At 50.2% G+C, this 18,059-nt stretch overlaps 3 protein-coding genes and 2 long non-coding RNA genes across 8 annotated transcripts in view; 3 read left to right on the top strand and 2 right to left on the bottom strand.

Moving 5' to 3' along the window:
- Window positions 1-11,559, top strand: part of OTUD3 (OTU deubiquitinase 3) — a gene marked incomplete at its 3' end in the record, with an annotated part of 25,799 nt that extends 14,240 nt beyond the window's left edge. For 2 of the 3 annotated variants that reach the window (XR_014493983.1, XR_014493984.1), the window contains exons 8-9: window positions 806-999; window positions 1,201-2,520. Of the gene's footprint in view, window positions 1-805; window positions 1,000-1,200; window positions 2,521-9,474; window positions 9,617-10,638 lie in introns of those variants that run through there. The other variant, XR_014493982.1, reaches the window with a different exon arrangement.
- LOC310647920 (basic phospholipase A2 homolog) overlaps window positions 1-18,059 on the top strand; it is a 30,592-nt gene that overhangs the window by 9,590 nt on the left and 2,943 nt on the right. The window contains exon 2 of the mRNA XM_083375517.1: window positions 6,159-6,244. Within this exon, the coding sequence (XP_083231643.1) occupies window positions 6,159-6,244 (86 nt within the window). The remainder of the gene's footprint in view (window positions 1-6,158; window positions 6,245-18,059) is intronic.
- Window positions 10,165-15,871, bottom strand: LOC310647924. Its single transcript, XR_014493985.1, has 2 exons — window positions 15,478-15,871; window positions 10,165-10,686 (listed from the first exon to the last, which is right to left on the bottom strand). It is a non-coding gene; the product is annotated as an uncharacterized lncRNA (long non-coding RNA).
- LOC310647922 (acidic phospholipase A2 PL1) lies at window positions 14,413-16,488 on the top strand. 2 transcript variants are annotated; one of them, XM_083375520.1, is made up of 5 exons: window positions 14,413-14,607; window positions 14,771-14,826; window positions 15,068-15,200; window positions 15,878-15,978; window positions 16,238-16,488. In XM_083375520.1, the coding sequence occupies exons 2-5, from the start codon at window positions 14,787-14,789 to the stop codon at window positions 16,378-16,380; spliced, it is 417 nt and encodes a 138-aa protein (XP_083231646.1). In that variant the 5' UTR covers window positions 14,413-14,607; window positions 14,771-14,786; the 3' UTR covers window positions 16,381-16,488. The 2 variants fall into 2 exon arrangements, with proteins under 2 accessions (XP_083231646.1, XP_083231647.1); XM_083375521.1 differs by having other exon boundaries at window positions 14,494-14,607; window positions 14,701-14,826.
- Window positions 16,302-18,059, bottom strand: LOC310647925. The gene is made up of 2 exons (XR_014493986.1): window positions 17,805-18,059; window positions 16,302-17,604 (listed from the first exon to the last, which is right to left on the bottom strand). It is a non-coding gene; the product is annotated as an uncharacterized lncRNA (long non-coding RNA).

Raw genomic sequence — 18,059 nt, 5'->3', positions numbered from 1 at the left:
TCGTCAGCTGAAGTCCCCTCCATCTTCTGAAATTCACAGTTAACATCTGGGGAGCTCAAGGAAGTCACTGGCAACTGATGAACATCATAAATTTTGCCCAAATTTTTCTCTTTAGGGAGGGCAATCTGCAATGCAGTGAGAACAGTGTCTTGGAAACCTTTTAAGTTGCAGGACAAAGGGCCTTCCTTTCTTTTTAACAGCATTTCCTACCAAATGTCTTTCCTCTGCTGTTAAAAAGACATCCAGTATGCCTTGGAGGTCTGCCCACTTAGTGGTATAAGTTCGAATAATGGACAGAACCAATTCAGAATATTTGTGGGGGGTTTCAGTGTAAGAACTCAATCAGTCCTCCCATGCATAACGGTTAGACGTGGAGAAGCGAGTATGAACCAGGACCTTATTAGTGTCTCTCCTTCCCCTGGCTACCTGCCCTGTGAGGAAGTAGATCCCCTTATCAGGTGATGGAGCAGAAGCGAAAGAGGAAAAGGTGGTGCCGTGGAAGGTCATCACAACCCACAGTCCTTAAGCACCTGCTTATTCTTGTGTAAGGTCCAGGAAAGTGCATATTAAGCTTGCTGATCATGATCCATGCCTCTTTAAGCATAGTCTCCTGTGGTTTCAAAAACTCCGAAATCTATGGATCCCCCCGTGGGCCAAAGAGTGGGTATGTCCTGGTGACAGAGAGCACTGTACTTAATTAGAGTTTCACTTTCATATCCCGATGGGTTTTAAGCTTACCAAAGTTCTTTTATAACACACTCAAGGGGGCTGAGGGCACATTCCTTCTTTTTATTACTTCTAACAGGTCTTCCTGGGACTGAGCCCACTCACACCACTTGCACAGCCTGTTGGGCCACCAGAGATCCACTGACCTTCGGCTAAGACCAGTATCATGCCTAGGCCTGGTCAACAGCGGGAAATATATATAAGGAGCAAACACAATCCTCAGAGCAACCACAAGTTCAACACTCACAACCCATTGGAGCACGAGAGTACAAGGTTAGCCCCCCCTTGCTTTCTAAACACCCCCAGACTTTGCGGGGGGTCTAGGTGTGGCTAAGGCAAACCCTTCCGCATAGCTCTGGTCAACGGTGGGAAATGATTCAAGGAAACAAGCACACATTTACACGTACACACAGTCCCGTAGACAATCCTGTGCAACAAAGCAATGTGTATCTTTGTATCTTGCGTTATCTTCAGCCCTCCTGAGTATGCAGGAAGCAAGTAAAAGGCAACCAAGAAGAAAAAACCTGGTTCCTGTTAAAAACCACAGTGAAGAGTCAAGAAGGGGGGAGCACCTCCGGGAAATCCCGGAGCGCTCTTGGCGCCTCCCCCTTTCCTGAGCCTCCCTGGGACCAAGCCCCTCTCCTGGAAGCCTGGCTGGCCCAAAATGCTGGGCAGCTTCTGAGGTTTTGCTTGATGAAAAAAATACAGGAAACCAGAAGTTGCCTTTAAGATTTAAGTTTTTATTCAGCTGAACAAAGACGGGCTCCTCTGAAAGAGAAAAGCCCCGAATGACAAGAAATCCTTGTATTTATTCCTTCTGATGACCTAAGCAATCCACCCGGCAAAGCTGGCACAGACAAGATAAAGATTTTGCCCAGTAAGTCTGGCACAGTGTAGATAAGAAGGGAGAAAGCAGAAGTAGCTAAAAATGTTCCCTTTTGGGGGGTTTCCCTAAAGACGTCGTACGTTCCCGGGTGGGTTAGGAAATGGGGTGTTTTCCTTGCTGTCTTTTTCTGACCCTGCATCCATGACTCTGCAAGTACCCAAAGTCAGCAGGTCCATCTGCACCTATCCAGAATTGATACTTCCTTTGCTGTCTCCTAATTCCGGGTCAACAGAGGAGGAAAATTTTCAATGGGGAGAAAGAGTTCTTCTGACGTAGGGATACACACTCTTGCCATTAGCCACTCCTACTCTCCGGGCGGTGGTGTGAAAAGGGATCGGGCCCTCCCTTCTTCTGGTAAAGTCTTCCTCCTTCCCCTCACTGCAAAAATGCTTTGTGGAAGAGAAGATCTGTCCTTGAAAGGGGTTCCATGAGGACTAGAATCTCTAATGGCTTTTTTACAGCCTCTCAGTGTCTCTGTTTCGGTCCCCAGGTTTTCAACTTGACTCTGTATCCTAGCTCAGTGGAAGGAATCCTCTCTTAATTCCTTTATTCAGAACCTTGAGGACAATAATGTTAATTTGCTGAAGCTCCCAAATTGACAACAGGGAAGCAGGAAATCTTGATGGGGCAGCCGGAGAGGCAGGTTTCCTATCTTGTGTTTGCATTATACACAAAGATGCGTAATAAGAGAGACTGCAGGCCAATTGAGTGTAGAGCTGACACCTGTTTATTGGTCAGTATTGCATTCAGAATAATAGAGTAACACAACCACAATTGTGTAATTAGAGGGGGTTTTCCCATCCTGCAGAGACTTAGCATTGCTCTGTCTCCGTGCATTCAGAGGATGGGTAGTTCTTATATTTTTTGTCGTACGTATTCAGATTCTCTCCAAAGCAGATTGCCGCGACCCTGTCGCACTCACAAACAGCCCTCTTGCACGAGTCGTCGCCTCCTGCAGGCAGAGCAAACCCTGGTTAATCCTGCCCATCCTCTCGGAGAGCTCAGCCTAGGGCTGCAAATCCTGGCCTGGCCAGCTTGGTTCTGGCTCAGTGAGCATTTGAACCCAGGTCTCTGCATCCACTCACCACAGACGATATCCCCGTTCTCAAAGCTGTAGGAGTAGATGGTCAGTTTGGGGTCGCAGCCGTTCACTCTCCCGTAACAGCAGTCGTGTACGAAGCAGCAGCTGGAGGGAGGGTGGGAGGGGGCAGGACAGAGTTAGCCGAAAGAGGGTCCCTGTCCAGCAGTGGGGGTGAGGTGCTGGCACCCCAAGATTGGAAAACGATTGGGGTGCCCACCGGTTCTGCAGAGAGGCTCCCCGGTCCCAAGAACTCGTGTGAAATCATTTGCAATGGGGATATTTGGCAGAGGCAAAACGGTCTGTTTGTGTTTTTGCTTTGTTTGTGTGTATGAGTGTGCCTTCTCCAAGCTGGTTCCTTTCCAATATCTGGAGATGTGACAAATCCTGGATGGCGACTGAGGACGATGGGAGCTATTCTGGCGACAGAGGAAGGGACTCTTCCACGCACAGATGGTCCTCACCTTACAGCCACAGTTGAGCCCATTGCTGAGCAGGACAGTCGTTAAGTGAGTTTTGCCCCCTTTTTATAACCTTTCTACCCACTGCGTTTCTTAACTTAGCAGTTCTGAAGGGAATCCGGCTTCTTCCCCCTTGATTTTGCTTATCCAGAGGTCGCAAAAGGGGCATCACGGGAGCCCGGGACACTGTGACCGTCATAAATATGAGCCAGTTGCCAAGCCTCTGAATTTATTTTAGTCTCCTCCCCCCCCCCAAGGGAAGAAGTCTTCCTCACGGCCCTGCGGGAGAGCTTCCACCTTCTGCTCATTGGGCGTTACGGGCTTACCGATCGGTGGCGTCCTTTGGCTTGCCTTGGCCCCCCCAGCCGCAGTAGCATCCGTAATCGCTGTAGGAAAAAAGAGCGATCTTCCCCGTCTTATACTTGATCATCTTCCCGAACTGGTAAAGGTTCCCTTCGACTGGAAAAAGAGAGAAAGTTTCAACCTCCCTCGACCTCTCTGTAGGGTTAATGGCAAATGCTGGCAGTCCTCGCTTAACGACCACAACAAAATGTGATGTGGTGACATGATGCCTCGCTTAACGGTGAATTCTCCTGTCCTGATGTCGGTAAGTAAAGTCAAAGACAACCTGTAACCCCTCCGTTTTACCTTCTGCAAAGAGAGCAGAACTAGCTGCCCATTTTACTGTTTTTCTTCACTCACCGCCTATCAGGCATACGGCCACTATCCAAAGAATCCTCATCCTCCTGAATCCAGACCTGGAAATGAGCAGACCCCGTTAATGGCCTCCCTGGTGAAAAGTCTGGAAAGTGGCCCTAGAAGGGTCACTAAACAAGCGGTTGTAAGTCAAGGATAACCTGCAGGCAAGCATCCGAAGGAGAAGCCGGGCAGGGGGAAATGGCCAAGATGGGGCTACTTACAGCTGGCAACCTTGTCTCAGAGTTGAAGGGGGTCCAGAAGCACCTCCAGGATCCCTCTGCTCCTCTGACCCCCGAAGACGCGGCTGGCACCTTTTATGTGGCAGGGGAGGCACTTCCCCACTCCTCCCGGCAGGTGATCCTCGCTGTCACCTGGCGGGCCACCTTCAGAAAGCTCTCCGGGTGGTTCCCCTTCGCGTCTCCAAGCCCCCCCCTTCTAACACTGATGATCTTACCCCGTGGTGTCATGAAACACCTGCCAGGCAAGCCCCAGGCTCGGAGGGCACCCAGCACCCACCAGCCTCACTCTGGCGTCAGTGTGCCCCCAGGTACAGACGGTTTGGCCCATCGGATGCAAAAATGCCCTCCCAGCCACCCACCCGGCCTCCTCAAGATCCCCGGGTGCTGGAGGAGCCCTCTGGGGTTGCTATCTCGGCCCTAAACGTCGGGGCAATCAGTTACCTCCCCTTTTTGTGCGAAAAATTGTGTGTCTCAGGTGTGTGGGACCCGAGTCTCCCCACGCAAAGACAAGAGAGTTTTTTATTTCTCCATTTCTGGTTTGACACCAGTTGGCATTGCTGCCTGCAATAGGAGAGACCCATCAGTGGAGGAGAGGGGACCCCAAGGAGAAAGACTTGAGGAGGGGGGAGAGGGGGTGCAGGAGGAGGCAGGGAGTGCCCTTGAGGGAAGCCTAGCATTGCAAGGGAGCTTAGAGGTCTTCTAGTCTGACCCCCTTTCCAACTGATGAGCCTGCAATGTCTTCAAATTGACTAATTAAGAACTCATCCCATCTGATCCCCTCCCCGTGTATCTGGCTCCCTCCTTTGCCATCTTGCGTTAAAATGATTTTATTTTGTATGCTTTTCTTATATCGGATAGTTTTAATGCTTTTTATGCCGTAAGGCGCCCAGAGTCATTTGATACAAGATGGACGGCAAATAGGTTTCATAAGAAAGAAATAAACAAAACTGTACAAATATGGTTGCAAAACCCTCTACGGTAAGATGGGTGGCAGATAAACTTCATAATAAAGAAATAAAAATTGGATCCCAGCCAGGTGCTGAATTCACCCATCAGGCTGCCTGCGGAGTCACCTTGGGGCTGCATTTTCCCACTCAGATTTATTCTTGCTGAATTTGGAGGGGTGTTTAGAGGGCCGTGTGAACGCTGCCTGCCGATCTTCCCCGTGTATAAATTCCCAGGAAACCTAGAAGGGCTGGGAATTCTAGCCTGGTGGGCAGCTTTGGCTGGGATCTTTCAAAATCCTCCTTTACAGTTGTTCTAGAAAGCAGATTGCCAGGATCGGGGCCGATGGGCTTGCTGATCCAGAGAGGAGATTTATTTTTATTTATTTTATTTTAATTCCATTTATATCCCGCCCTTCTCCGAAGACTCAGGGCGGCTTACAAGCTTAGCAGTAGCCTTCATTCTATGTATATGCCTGCTTATTTGGGCTTTCATACACCCCCCCAAGCGGCATTATTACAAAGTCAGCTTATTGCCCCCAACAATCTGGGTCTCTCTGTCTTGCTGCCTTTGTTTGTGCGTGTTTGTATGTGTGTGCGTTCGTGCGTGCCCCAAAATAGCTCCTGCAAGCTTCCTATACCCAACTCAACCCACCACACTGGATCTCCCCCCAGCGGTAACTGTAGCGGAAGCAGGTGATTCGGGTACTTCAGTGACCATGCGGTAAAGTTGCACCAAGCCTCCATGGATCATGGTCAACTCTGGACAACAATGATGGTTGAAATCCCAGGAAGTGAGACGCATCCCAAACTAGATTTGTGGGTTTGTCTTGCGTGAACCAGGACTTCGTGGCCTTTAAACCAGGGCTCTCCAAACCTGGCCACATTAAGACTTGTGGACTTCAATTCCCAGAATTACACGCTGGCTGGCTGATCTTCCCGGCCCCCTCCGGTCACGTGGACCTCAAACCCCAGCATCCCCAGCCAGCCTGGCTTTTGCAGGGGATTCTGGGAGCTTTTCACTGTTACCCAAGTTTGCGCCGACGTGGTTTGTGTTCCCACGTACTGCAAGTGACGGTGTCTTTCCTGACGGAGTAGAAATATTTCTCCATTTTGGGTTTGCAGTGGCGCCGCGACAGGGCCTGATAGCAGCAGTCATGAACTCGGCAGCACCTGGAAGCAAAGAACCAAGCCACAATTGTGCGGACAAGGTAACAACGTCACTGTATCCGTCTCGGCATCCGGGGCCGTTGGGCACCTGCCTGGGACAATATTTTGAAAGCAAACTCTTAAAACGTGAGCGGAGCTGGGTGGCTTTGTGGTTTTCACAGGGAATAACTTGTTTAAGGTCACTTCGGGACCTGGGGCCGCCCCGCCCGTCTCTGGTTCTTGAATTTTATCCACTGTTGCTTTGAATGGTCACAGGGCTGCTGCAAAGTCTGCCGCTTCGGGTCCCCTGTTCCCTTGGTATGTGGGTGCGCTTGTGCCTTCACATTTACCTGTGTTGCCCGCAACGTATATTTGACAGGATGGGCACAGAGCTTATAGACTGGGTGCTGTTTCATCGTGGATGTAAGCTGGAGAAGGACGGAAAATGACTTCTCCCAAAATGTGAATTATGGGCCCTCTTATAAAAATTGCATGCCAGCATTCATGGCTGAGTTTCTTATAAAGGACTATATTTGTCCTAGGATCTATAACAAGGCCCTCACAACGATCGAGCAATGTGTGTTTTCTCGATGCAATGATCCAAGTTCCCCTTGGGGAGGCTTGGGGCTGGCCAGGATCCTGCCAGTTTTGGGGAGTTTGATTTTACTGAGTTGATGGTTGAAATCCCAGGAACTGAGAAGCATCCCAAACTAGATTTGTGGGTTTGTCTCGCGTGAACTAGGACTTCGTGGCCTTTAAACCAGGGCTCTCCAAACCTGGTCACATTAAGAGTTGTGGACTTCAGTTCCCAGAATTACACGCTGGCTGGCTGAGGAATTCTGGGAGTAGGAACCCACAAGTCTTAAATTGGCCAGGTTTGGAGAAACCTGCTTTAAACCACGATGAAACTTAATTTATTAGTGATGTCCTGCGATTGATACATTGTCATTTTCACTGCAGCATGCCAACTGAACGCATGAAGGAATATTACAGAAAGTCTTTGATTTATGACCTCAATTGGACCAACCACAATTTGGTCACTAAATGTGCCCAATTTCATTTCCCACCATCACTGAACAAAGCCAGCCTCCCTCATTGGCTTGCTGCTGTCCCTGGTCCTGAATGTTAACATCCCTCTCAGAGCCCACTGCCAAAGCTGGATTCGCAAGTTAGGCTTAGTCTGTGACGTAATCCAGCCCCAAACCCTGGCTTTTGCTCTGAAGCATTACACGAATCCTGCTAATTGTGGCTTGTTCATTGTTAAAATAAGAGGCCGCCTTCCCTGAGGGGCAGCGGTCCAGCTCTTCCTCCGGGAGGGAGAACCCGCCACCTTTGGCCCTTCCCGGAAGCCAGCAGGATCAGCAGCAGGAGGGAGGGAGCCATGGTCAGCAGTCTTTGTCACACTTGCTGGTTTGCCTCCGGCATTCCCTTTCCCCACCTGGAGAGGAGAGGGGTCCGTAGGGGGGGGGGGCTTTTTTATATTCCTTTCCAGGTCATTTTCAAAGAATTATGATCTGCCCTTGTGCCTATTTCTATTTCAATGTCCTGTATGTTCATTCTCACATCAGCAGTCATCCAAATCATATCAATCCTTGACCAAGACTTTTGACTATCACATTCAGCATTAAATGAGCCCCTCGGAAACATTCTAGGTCTTTGGGGCGAATGGCCATTCTGTGTCAGCTGCAATACTCAACCCTTTGGAACGCTTTATGGGTGGTCTTCACCTTACTCATCAATTTCTTTACCTTCCAGTCTGCCCTATGCCCCTTTCAGTTTGTGCTTTGCTTGCTAAGTTACAAGCCACCATATTTGCTCGGATGGCTAAGCCTTGTATCAGGCTACCAAGGAAACGGTTCGCCTTATATGTGGCTGGGGTGGCTGCTGGAGTCCTTATTCAGACCCTTGGTACTTGGTCTCCCCCAGAGGCCTGTTTCTCCAAACAGCTTGATCTTATTGCTCAAAGATGGCTGTCATGCCTTTGGGCTGCAGCAGCTGCCATTCTGCTTTTGGAGGCTGCTGAACAATTAACTTTTGGGGCTCCTATCACAGTTGAAAGTTAGCATCCAAGGGGGTGTCATTGGCTTACAGCCTCCTATCTGAAGCAGTATCTGATTGCTCCCCTCGACAACCCACAAGTTTGTATCAAGTGCAGGTTCAATCCAGCAACCTCTCTTCCCCAACTGGAACAGGATGGGGATCATTACTGTGTGCAAAGTATTACTGTAGTGTTTACTGGCCAGCCTGATTTAACTTTTTTCCTTCCCATACCAAGGCTTTGGCTCTGACGATGGCCCCACTTTATCTCTGACATTACCCAGCAGGAGTCTCTGGCCCTGGGGATTGTTTGGCAGCTTCCTTTGGCCCTCTTTGTTCAGCTGAATAAACACGTAAAGCTTAAAGGAAACTTCTGGTTTCCTGTATTTTTTATCAAGCCAAACATCAGAACCTGCAGAGCAGCTCCTTTGTTTATATTGCAGGTTTTAAAACTTCTTCCAGCATTTTTTCCTTGTGTTTTTATTCCAGGATGTTTCCACGCTTAATAGAGGGCGTGCAAAATAAACACACACACACACAAGCAATTGCTGGCACCGCTGGCATCACAGAGGCTGAGGTGGGGGGGGGTGAGAGAGAGAAAGTGTATTGTGTTTGCTTTTCATTGGCTTCTCAGAATAGCTTGCTGGGGTGTGGACACAGGACACCCCAGCTTAGGCTTCATGATCCCATTTCTGGCTTGCTAGGAGATGGACCGGACGGTGGACTCCTTTTTTGGAGACCAAATAGCAGCCAGGCCTCGGCTTGCATTTCACTTAGTGAATGTTTGAAGTTACCGTGAAGAGAGAGACTTAAAACCTTTTTTTAAACGACCGTTGCAGCATCATCTGATCAAAATTCAGACACTTGGCAACTGACTCATAGTTATGATGGTCACAGTGCTCCGGGGTCATGTGTAACCCTTTTGCGACCTTCTCACGAGGGAAGACAATAGGCAAGCCAGATTCACCTCACAACCAGGTTATTAACTTATCAACTCCAGTGATCCCACAGTCCTCAGTGATATTTTCTTTTAGGAAGAACATAAAGGAGTATGTGCTAGAGTTTGTTATAGGGGCACCATAAATGCCTTAATGACTAGCCCCCCACAAGTGTCCAGAAAGACGGAGACGGCCAAGGGAAGATGCCATCCAGCACTGAGGGGGAGAGCACCCCCTGGGGGACGGGGCAGGGGTGAGGCTGTAATTGCCCACAAGGGCCACTCAGGCGATGGCTACCCTCTCGGTCTGCCTTCCAGTTCTGGTCTTTGCCAGTGCCAATCTGATCCAGTTTGGCCACATCATCGAACACTTGACCGGAAGACACGCCCTGATTTACAACGGCTACGGCTGCTACTGCGGGCTGGGCGGCTCCCGGCAGCCGGTGGACACCACCGATTGGTAAGGGGGGGGCCCTCGGGTGGCCTGGGAGGGGCCCCAGCTTCTCCTCAGCTAAAGGGGCACCTGTGGATCTAAGGAGCGTCTCCAGAGCCCCCCTCATTTCTCAGAGGGAACCTCCGCTCACCTCTGCTTTCTTTCGCATCAGGCGGGCACCAGCCGGGTGGCAGGTAGTCCTCAGTTTACAACTGTTCACTCAGTGACCGTTCAAAGTTAGAGTGGATTGCAAAAAGTGACTTAGGAGCATTTTTCACCTTCAGAACCAGCGTAGCATCCCCTTTTGGCAATTGACTCATATGTACGACGGTCGCAGCATCCCGGAGTCACACAATCCCCTTTTCAGACCTTCACTTAACCACCCTGTGGCTGACGTAAGGACTGCAGTGGTCCACTTAGCCACTGTGGCAAGAAAGACCGCAAAATGGGGCAAAAGGCACTTAATATCTGTCTCACTTAGCAGCAGCAATTTTAGTGTTTACTGTGGTCATAAGGCGAGGACTGCCTGTATCCCAGAAGGTGCCGGGGGCAGATGGGGTGGCAGGGAGAAACAGTCACGAAATGGGAATTTTATTTATTTGTTAAACTTATTTGTCGCCTCTCTTGCTGTGGGACTGCGCTGGGCGGTTTAATGTAATTAAAAATGAAGGCCACAGAAAAGGCTCCTAAACCTAAGAAAGAGAACAAGGAAGTAAACGAACACAAGTGGAAGTAAATACATCAGTACCACTTGGGAAGTACACAGGTGGGAGGATTTGGGGCGTCTGCCGTTCAGGAGGTTTTATTAAAGGATGCTTCCCCCTAAAATTCAAGAACCAGAGACGGGCGGGGCGGCCCCGGGTCCCGAAGTGACCTTAAACAAGTTACTCCCTGTGAAAACCACAAAGCCACCCAGCTCCGCTCACGTTTTAAGAGTTTGCTTTCAAAATATTGTCCCAGGCAGGTGCCCAACGGCCCCGGATGCCGAGACGGATACAGTGACGTTGTTACCTTGGCCGCACAATTGTGGCTCTGTTCCTTGCTTCCAGGTGCTGCCGAGTTCATGACTGCTGCTATCAGGCCCTGTCGCGGCGCCACTGCAAACCCAAAATGGAGAAATATTTCTACTCCCTCAGGAAAGACAACGTCACTTGCGGTACGTGGGAACACAAACCACGTCGGCGCAAACTTGGGTAACAGTGAGAAGCTCCCAGAATCCCCTGCAAAAGCCAGGCTGGCTGGGGATGCTGGGGTTTGAGGTCCACGTGACCGGAGGGGGCCGGGAAGATCAGATGGCCCGGCCCTTTGCATCACACAGCACGGTGCCCGCGTCCCCATATAGCATTAGGGGTGGTCCTTGACTTACAACTGACAAGAGTTTATGACATTTTTTGCAAGGGTCATTATCCAAACAAAGCCGTCCACAATGGGGCATTCTTTTTGCCTGAAAATAAACAATTTTGAGCCGAAAACAAAAAGTCATCAATTGTGGCCAGGGGTCTGCAGGAGACTTGCAAACAACCATAAATGCAGATTGGTTTCTGAGCAGCCAAAATTTATTTCTTCATTTGTCACCTATTTCACCGAGGGGGTAAAAGGAGTTTGAATCCCATTTATTTTATTTTTTTGGGGGAGGGGGCGTTTCCATTGTAACCTCTAACTGTCCCTAAGCAACCGGTCATTAAGCGAGGACCATTTTTCCCGCTGATTTCTTTTCGATCAAGGGATGCTGTTTAAGAACCGCCCCTTCAAATTTGGGAAGGTCCCACTTGGGAGGGAGGGGCTCCCAGTTTTGGAGGGCCACAGATCAAAACCAGGCGAGGAAAGACACCCTCCCCCCACGGACCCCTCTCCTCTCCAGGTGGGGAAAGGGAATGCCGGAGGCAAACCTGCAAGTGTGACCAAGACTGCTGACGATGGCTCCCTCCCTCCTGCTGCTGATCCTGCTGGCTTCCGGGAAGGGCCAAAAGTGGTGGGCTCTCCCTCCGGGAGGAAGAACTGGACCGCTGCCCCTCAGGGAAGGCGGCCTCTTATTTTAACAATGAACAAGCCATAATTAGCAGGATTCGTGTAATGCTTCAGAGCACAATCCAGGGTTTGGGGCTGGATTACGTCACAGACTAAGCCTAATTTGCGAATCCAGCTTTGGCAGTGGGCTCTGAGAGGAATGTTAACATTCAGGACCAGGGACAGCGGCAAGCCAATGAGGGAGGCTGGCTTTGTTCAGTTTATGTTTATGTTTATTGGACTTATATCCCGCCCTTCTCCCATAGGACTCAGGGCGGTTCACAAGGAATTTAAAATAACAATACAAGAATACAATTACAAAAGTTAAGAAGAATTAAAATTAATTTAATTTAGTTCTTGAATAAAATGAAACCCCTGTTAAACTCCAATTAAAACCCAATTAAAATAAAATTAAAATTAAAATTCTCAGTCCTGGCCGGAAAGCTCAAAGAGCCAGGTCTTCAGGTCCCGGCGGAATGAACGAAGGTCAGGAGCAGTCCTGAGTTCTACGGGCAGCTGGTTCCAAAGGGCAGGCGCCCCCACTGAGAAGGCCCTCCCCCTGGGTGTTATCCACCGGCAATCTTTTGCCGGCGGTACCCTGAGAAGGCCCTCCCTGTGGGAGCGCACAGGACGAAGGGAGCTTGATGCCGGCAGCAGGTGTTCCCTCAGATATCCCGGACCCAAGCCATTTAGGGCTTTATAGGTCATCACCAGCACCTTGAATCTCACCCGGAGGGCAACCGGAAGCCAATGCAGTTCACAGAGCAGAGGTGTTACATGGGAGTATTGGGAAACCCCCATCACAACTCGCGCGGCTGCATTCTGCACCAGGTGAAGCCTCCGAGTGGTCCTCAAGGGCAGCCCCATGTAGAGAGCGTTGCATTAGTCCAACCGGGAGGTCACGAGCGCATGAGTTACTGTGCGTAGGGCATCTCGGTCCAGATAGGGCTGCAACTGGCGCACCAGGCAAACCTGGGCAAAGCCCCCCTGGTCATGGCTCTTATATGATGTTCAAAACTGAGCCGCGAATCCAGGAGGACGCCCAAGTTGCGGGCCCTATCAACAGGCGGTAACACCTAACCCCCCATCATTAAAAGTGGAATGGACTGGTTAACCCGAGATGCCGGCACGCACAGCCACTCTGTCTTGGCAGTGACAGTAGGAAATGAAATTGGGCACATTTAGTGACCAAATTGTGGTTGGTCCAATTGAGGTCATAAATCAAAGACTTTCTGTAATATTCCTTCATGCATTCAGTTGGCATGCTGCAGTGAAAATGACAATGTATCAATCGCAGGACATCACTAATAAATTAACTTTCATCGTGGTTTAAAGCAGGTTTCTCCAAACCTGGCCAGTTTAAGCCTTGTGGGTTCCCACTCCCAGAATTCCTCAGCCAGCCAGCATGTAATTCTGGGAATTGAAGTCCACAAGTCTTAATGTGGCCAGGTTTGGAGAGCCCTGGTTTAAAGGCCACAAAGTCCTGGTTCACGCAAGACAAACCCACAAATCTAGTTTGGGATGCTTCTCACTTCCCGGGATTTCAACCATCATTGTTTTCCAGAGTTGACCATGATCTATGGAGGCTTGGTGCAACTTTACCGCATGGTCACTGAAGTACCCGAATCACCTGCTCCCGCTACAGTTACCGCTGGGGGGAGATCCAGTGTGGTGGGTTGAGTTGGGAGTAGGAAGCTTGCAGGAGCTATTTTGGGGCACGCACGAACGCACACACATACAAACACGCACAAACACAGGGAGCAAGACAGAGAGATCTCCTCTCTGGATCAGCAAGCCCATCGGCCCCGATCCTGGCAATCTGCTTTCTAGAACAACTGTAAAGGAGGATTTTGAAAGATCCCAGCCAAAGCTGCCCACCAGGCTAGAATTCCCGGCCCTTCTAGGTTTCCTGGGAATTTATACACGGGGAAGATCGGCAGGCAGCGTTCACACGGCCCTCTAAACACCCCTCCAAATTCAGCAAGAATAAATCTGAGTGGGAAAATGCAGCCCCAAGGTGACTCCGCAGGCAGCCTGATGGGTGAATTCAGCACCTGGCTGGGATCCAATTTTTATTTCTTTATTATGAAGTTTATCTGCCACTCTGGGCGCCTTGCGGCATAAAAAGCATTAAAACTATCCGATATAAGAAAAGCATAGAAAATAAAATCATTTTAACGCAAGATAGCAAAGGAGGGAGCCAGATACACGGGGAGGGGGTCAGATGGGATGAGTTCTTAATTAGTCAATTTGAAGACATTGCAGGCTCATCAGTTGGAAAGGGGGTCAGACTAGAAGACCTCTAAGCTCCCTTGCAATGCTAGGCTTCCCTCAAGGGCACTCCCTGCCTTCTCCTGCACCCCCTCTCCCCCCTCCTCAAGTCTTTCCCCTTGGGGTCCCCTCTCCTCCACTGATGGGTCTCTCCTATTGCAGGCAGCAATGCCAACTGGTGTCAAACCAGAAATGGAGAAATAAAAAACTCTCTTGTCTTTGCGTGGGGAGACTCGGGTCCCACACATCTGAGACACACAATTTTTCGCACAAAAAGGGGAGGTAACGTATTGCCCCGACGTTTAGGGCTGAGATAGCAACCCCAGAGGGCTCCTCCAGCACCCGGGGATCTTGAGGGGGCCGGGTGGGTGGCTGGGAGGGCATTTTTGCATCCGATGGGCCAAACCGTCTGTACCTGGGGGCACACTGACACCAGAGTGAGGCTGGTGGGTGCTGGGTGCCCTCCGATCCTGGGGCTTGCCTGGCAGGTGTTTCATGACACCACGGGGTAAGATCATCAGTGGTAGAAGGGGGGGGCTTGGAGACGGGAAGGGGAGCCACCCAGAGAGCTTTCTGAAGGTGGCCCGCCAGGTGACAGCGAGGCTCACCTGACGGGAGTAGTGGGGAAGTCCCTCCCCTGCCACATAAAAGGTGCCAGCCGCGTCTTCGGGGCCAGAGGAGCAGAGGGAGCCTGGAGGTGCTTCTGGACCCCCTTCAACTCTGAGACAAGGTTGCCAGCTGTAAGTAGCCCCATCTTGGCCATTTCCCCCTGCCCGGCTTCTCCTTCGGTTGCTTGCCTGCAGGCTATCCTTGACTTACAACCGCTTGTTTAGTGACCCTTCTAGGGCCACTTTCCAGATTTTTCACCAGCGGAGGTCATTAACGGGGTCTGCTCATTTCCAGGTCTGGATTCAGGAGGATGAGGACTCTCTGGATAGTGGCCGTGTGCCTGATAGGCGGTGAGTGAAGAAAAACAGTAAAATGGGCAGCTAGTTCTGCTCTCTTTGCAGAAGGTAAAATGGAGGGGTTACAGGTTATCTTTGACTTTACTTACCGTCATCAGGACAGGAAAATTCACCGTTAAGCGAGGCATTATGTCAAATCTTGTTTTGCTGTGGTTGTTAAGCGAGGACTGCCAGCATCTTCCATTAACCCTACAGAGAAGTTGAGGGAGGCTGAAACTTTCTCTCTTTTTCAAAGCTGAAGGGAACCTTTCCCAATTCGGGGACATGATCAACAAAAAGACGGGGATATTTGGTATAATGTCCTACATCTATTACGGATGCTACTGCGGCTGGGGGGGCAAAGGCAAGCCACTGGACGCCACTGACCGGTAAGCCCGTAACGCCCAATGAGCAGAAGGTGGAAGCCCTCCCAGAGGGCCATGAGAAAGACTTCTTCCCTTCGGTGGGGGTGGAGGAGGCTAAAATAAATTCAGACACTCGGCAACTGGCTCATGTTTATGACGGTCACAGTGTCCCGGGCTCCCGTGATGCCCCTTTTGCGACCTCTGGATAAGCAAACTCAAGGGGGAAGAAGCCGGATTCCCTTCAGAACTAAGTTAAGAAACGCAGTGGGTAGAAAGGTCATAAAAAGGGGGCAAAACTCACTTAACGACTGTCTTGCTCAGCAATGGGCTCAACTGTGGCTGTAAGGTGAGGACCATCTGTGCGTGGAAGAGTCCCTTCCTCTGTCGCCAGAATAGCTCCCATCGTCCTCAGTCGCCATCCAGGATTTGTCACATCTCCAGATGTTGGAAAGGAACCAACTTGGAGAAGGGAGACACACAAACACACACACACAAATAGACAAACAGAACATTTTGCTTCTGCAAAATATCCCCATTGCAAATGATTTCACATGAGTTCTTGGGACCTGGGAGCCTCTCTGCACGACCGATGGGGACCCCAATCATTTTCCAATCTTGGGGTGCCAGCACCTCACCCCCATTGCTGGACAGGGACCCTCTTTCGGCTAACTCTCTCCTGCCCCCTCCCTCCCTCCCTCCAGCTGCTGCTTCGTGCACGACTGCTGTTACGGGAGAGTGAACGGCTGCGACCCCAAAATGGGCACCTACTCCTACAGCTTTCAGAATGGGGATATCGTCTGTGGTGAGTGGATGCAGAGACCTGGGTTCAAATGCTTTCCGAGCCAGAACCAAGCTGGGGTTGATCCTTTCATCATCTTTGGGCAGCCTGCAGTGGGTTCGTGTAAGCTGCTCTGGGGTGCAAAGCTCCTGTCCACCAGGGGGCCACAATCAGGATTCCCTGTATTTCGCCTACCCTCTGGTGGACAGGCCAGGATTTGCATCCCTAGGCTGAGCCATCCGAGAGGGTGGACAGGATTAACCAGGGTTTGCTCTGCCTGCAGGAGGTGACGACCCATGCCTGAGGGCTGTTTGTGAGTGCGACAGGGTTGCGGCAATCTGCTTTGCAGAGAATATGAATACGTACGACAAAAAATATATGCTCTACTCATTATTTGATTGCAAGGAGGAGTCAGAGCAATGCTAAGTCTCTCCAGGATGGGAAAAAACCCTCCAATTACACAATTGTAGTTGTGTTACTCTATTATTCTGAATGCAATACTGAGCAATAAACAGGTGCCAGCTATGCACTCAATCGGCTTGCAGTCTCCCTTATTACACATCTTTGTGTATAACGCAAACACAAGATAGGAAACCTGCCTCTCCGGCTGCCCCATCAAGATTTCCTGCTTCCCTGTTGTCGATTTGGGAGCTTCAGCAAATTAACATTATTGTCCTCAAGGTCCTGAATAAAGGAATTAGAGAGGATTCCTTCCACTGAGCTAGGATACAGAGTCAAGTTGAAAACCTGGGGACCGGAACAGAGACACAGAGAGGCTGTAAAAAAAGCCATTAGAGGTTCTAGTCCTCATGGAACCCCTTTCAAGGACAGATCTTCTCTTCCACAAAGCATTTTTGCAGTGAGGGGAAGGAGGAAGACTTTACCAGAAGAAGGGAGGGCCCGATCCCTTTTCACGCCACCGCCCGGAGAGTAGGAGTGGCTAATGGCAGGAGTGTGTATCCCTACGTCAGAAGAACTCTTACTCCCCATTGAAAATTTTCCTCCTCTGTTGACCCGGAATTAGGAGACAGCAAAGGAAGTATCAATTCTGGATAGGTGCAGATGGACCTGCTGACTTTGGGCACTTGCAGAGTCATGGATGCAGGGTCAGAAAAAGACAGCAAGGAAAACACCCCATTTCCTAACCCACCCGGGAACGTACGACGTCTTTAGGGAAACCCCCCAAAAGGGAACATTTTTAGCTACTTCTGCTTTCTCCCTTCTTATCTACACTGTGCCAGACTTACTGGGCGAAATCTTTATCTTGTCTGTGCCAGCTTTGCCGGGTGGATTGCTTAGGTCATCAGAAGGAGTGAATACAAGGATTTCTTGTCATTCGGGGCTTTTCTCTTTCAGAGGAGCCCGTCTTTGTTCAGCTGAATAAAAACGTAAATCTTAAAGGCAACTTCTGGTTTCCTGTATTTTTTTCATCAAGCAAAACCTCAGAAGCTGCCCAGCATTTTGGGCCAGCCAGGCTTCCAGGAGAGGGGCTTGGTCCCAGGGAGGCTCAGGAAAGGGGGAGGCGCCAAGAGCGCTCCGGGATTTCCCGGAGGTGCTCCCCCCTTCTTGACTCTTCACTGTGGTTTTTAACAGGAACCAGGTTTTTTCTTCTTGGTTGCCTTTTACTTGCTTCCTGCATACTCAGGAGGGCTGAAGATAACGCAAGATACAAAGATACACACTGCTTTGTTGCACAGGATTGTCTACGGGATTGTGTGTACGTGTAAATGTGTGCTTGTTTCCTTGAATCATTTCCCACCGTTGACCAGAGCTATGCGGAAGGGTTTGCCTTAGCCACACCTAGACCCCCCGCAAAGTCTGGGGGTGTTTAGAAAGCAAGGGGGGCTAACCTTGTACTCTCGTGCTCCAATGGGTTGCGAGTGTTGAACTTGTGGTTGCTCTGAGGTTTGTGGTTGCTCCTTATATATATTTCCCGCTGTTGACCAGGCCTAGGCATGATACTGGTCTTAGCCGAAGGTCAGTGGATCTCTGGTGGCCCAACAGTCTGTGCAAGTGGTGTGAGTGGGCTCAGTCCCAGGAAGACCTGTTAGAAGGAATAAAAAGAAGGAATGTGCCCTCAGCCCCCTTGAGTGTGTCATAAAGAA

This window comes from Vipera ursinii (assembly GCF_947247035.1).
Source record: "Vipera ursinii genome assembly, chromosome: 17".
Taxonomy (NCBI): Eukaryota; Metazoa; Chordata; class Lepidosauria; order Squamata; family Viperidae; genus Vipera; species Vipera ursinii.
This window is presented reverse-complemented; position numbering and strand designations above follow the sequence as displayed.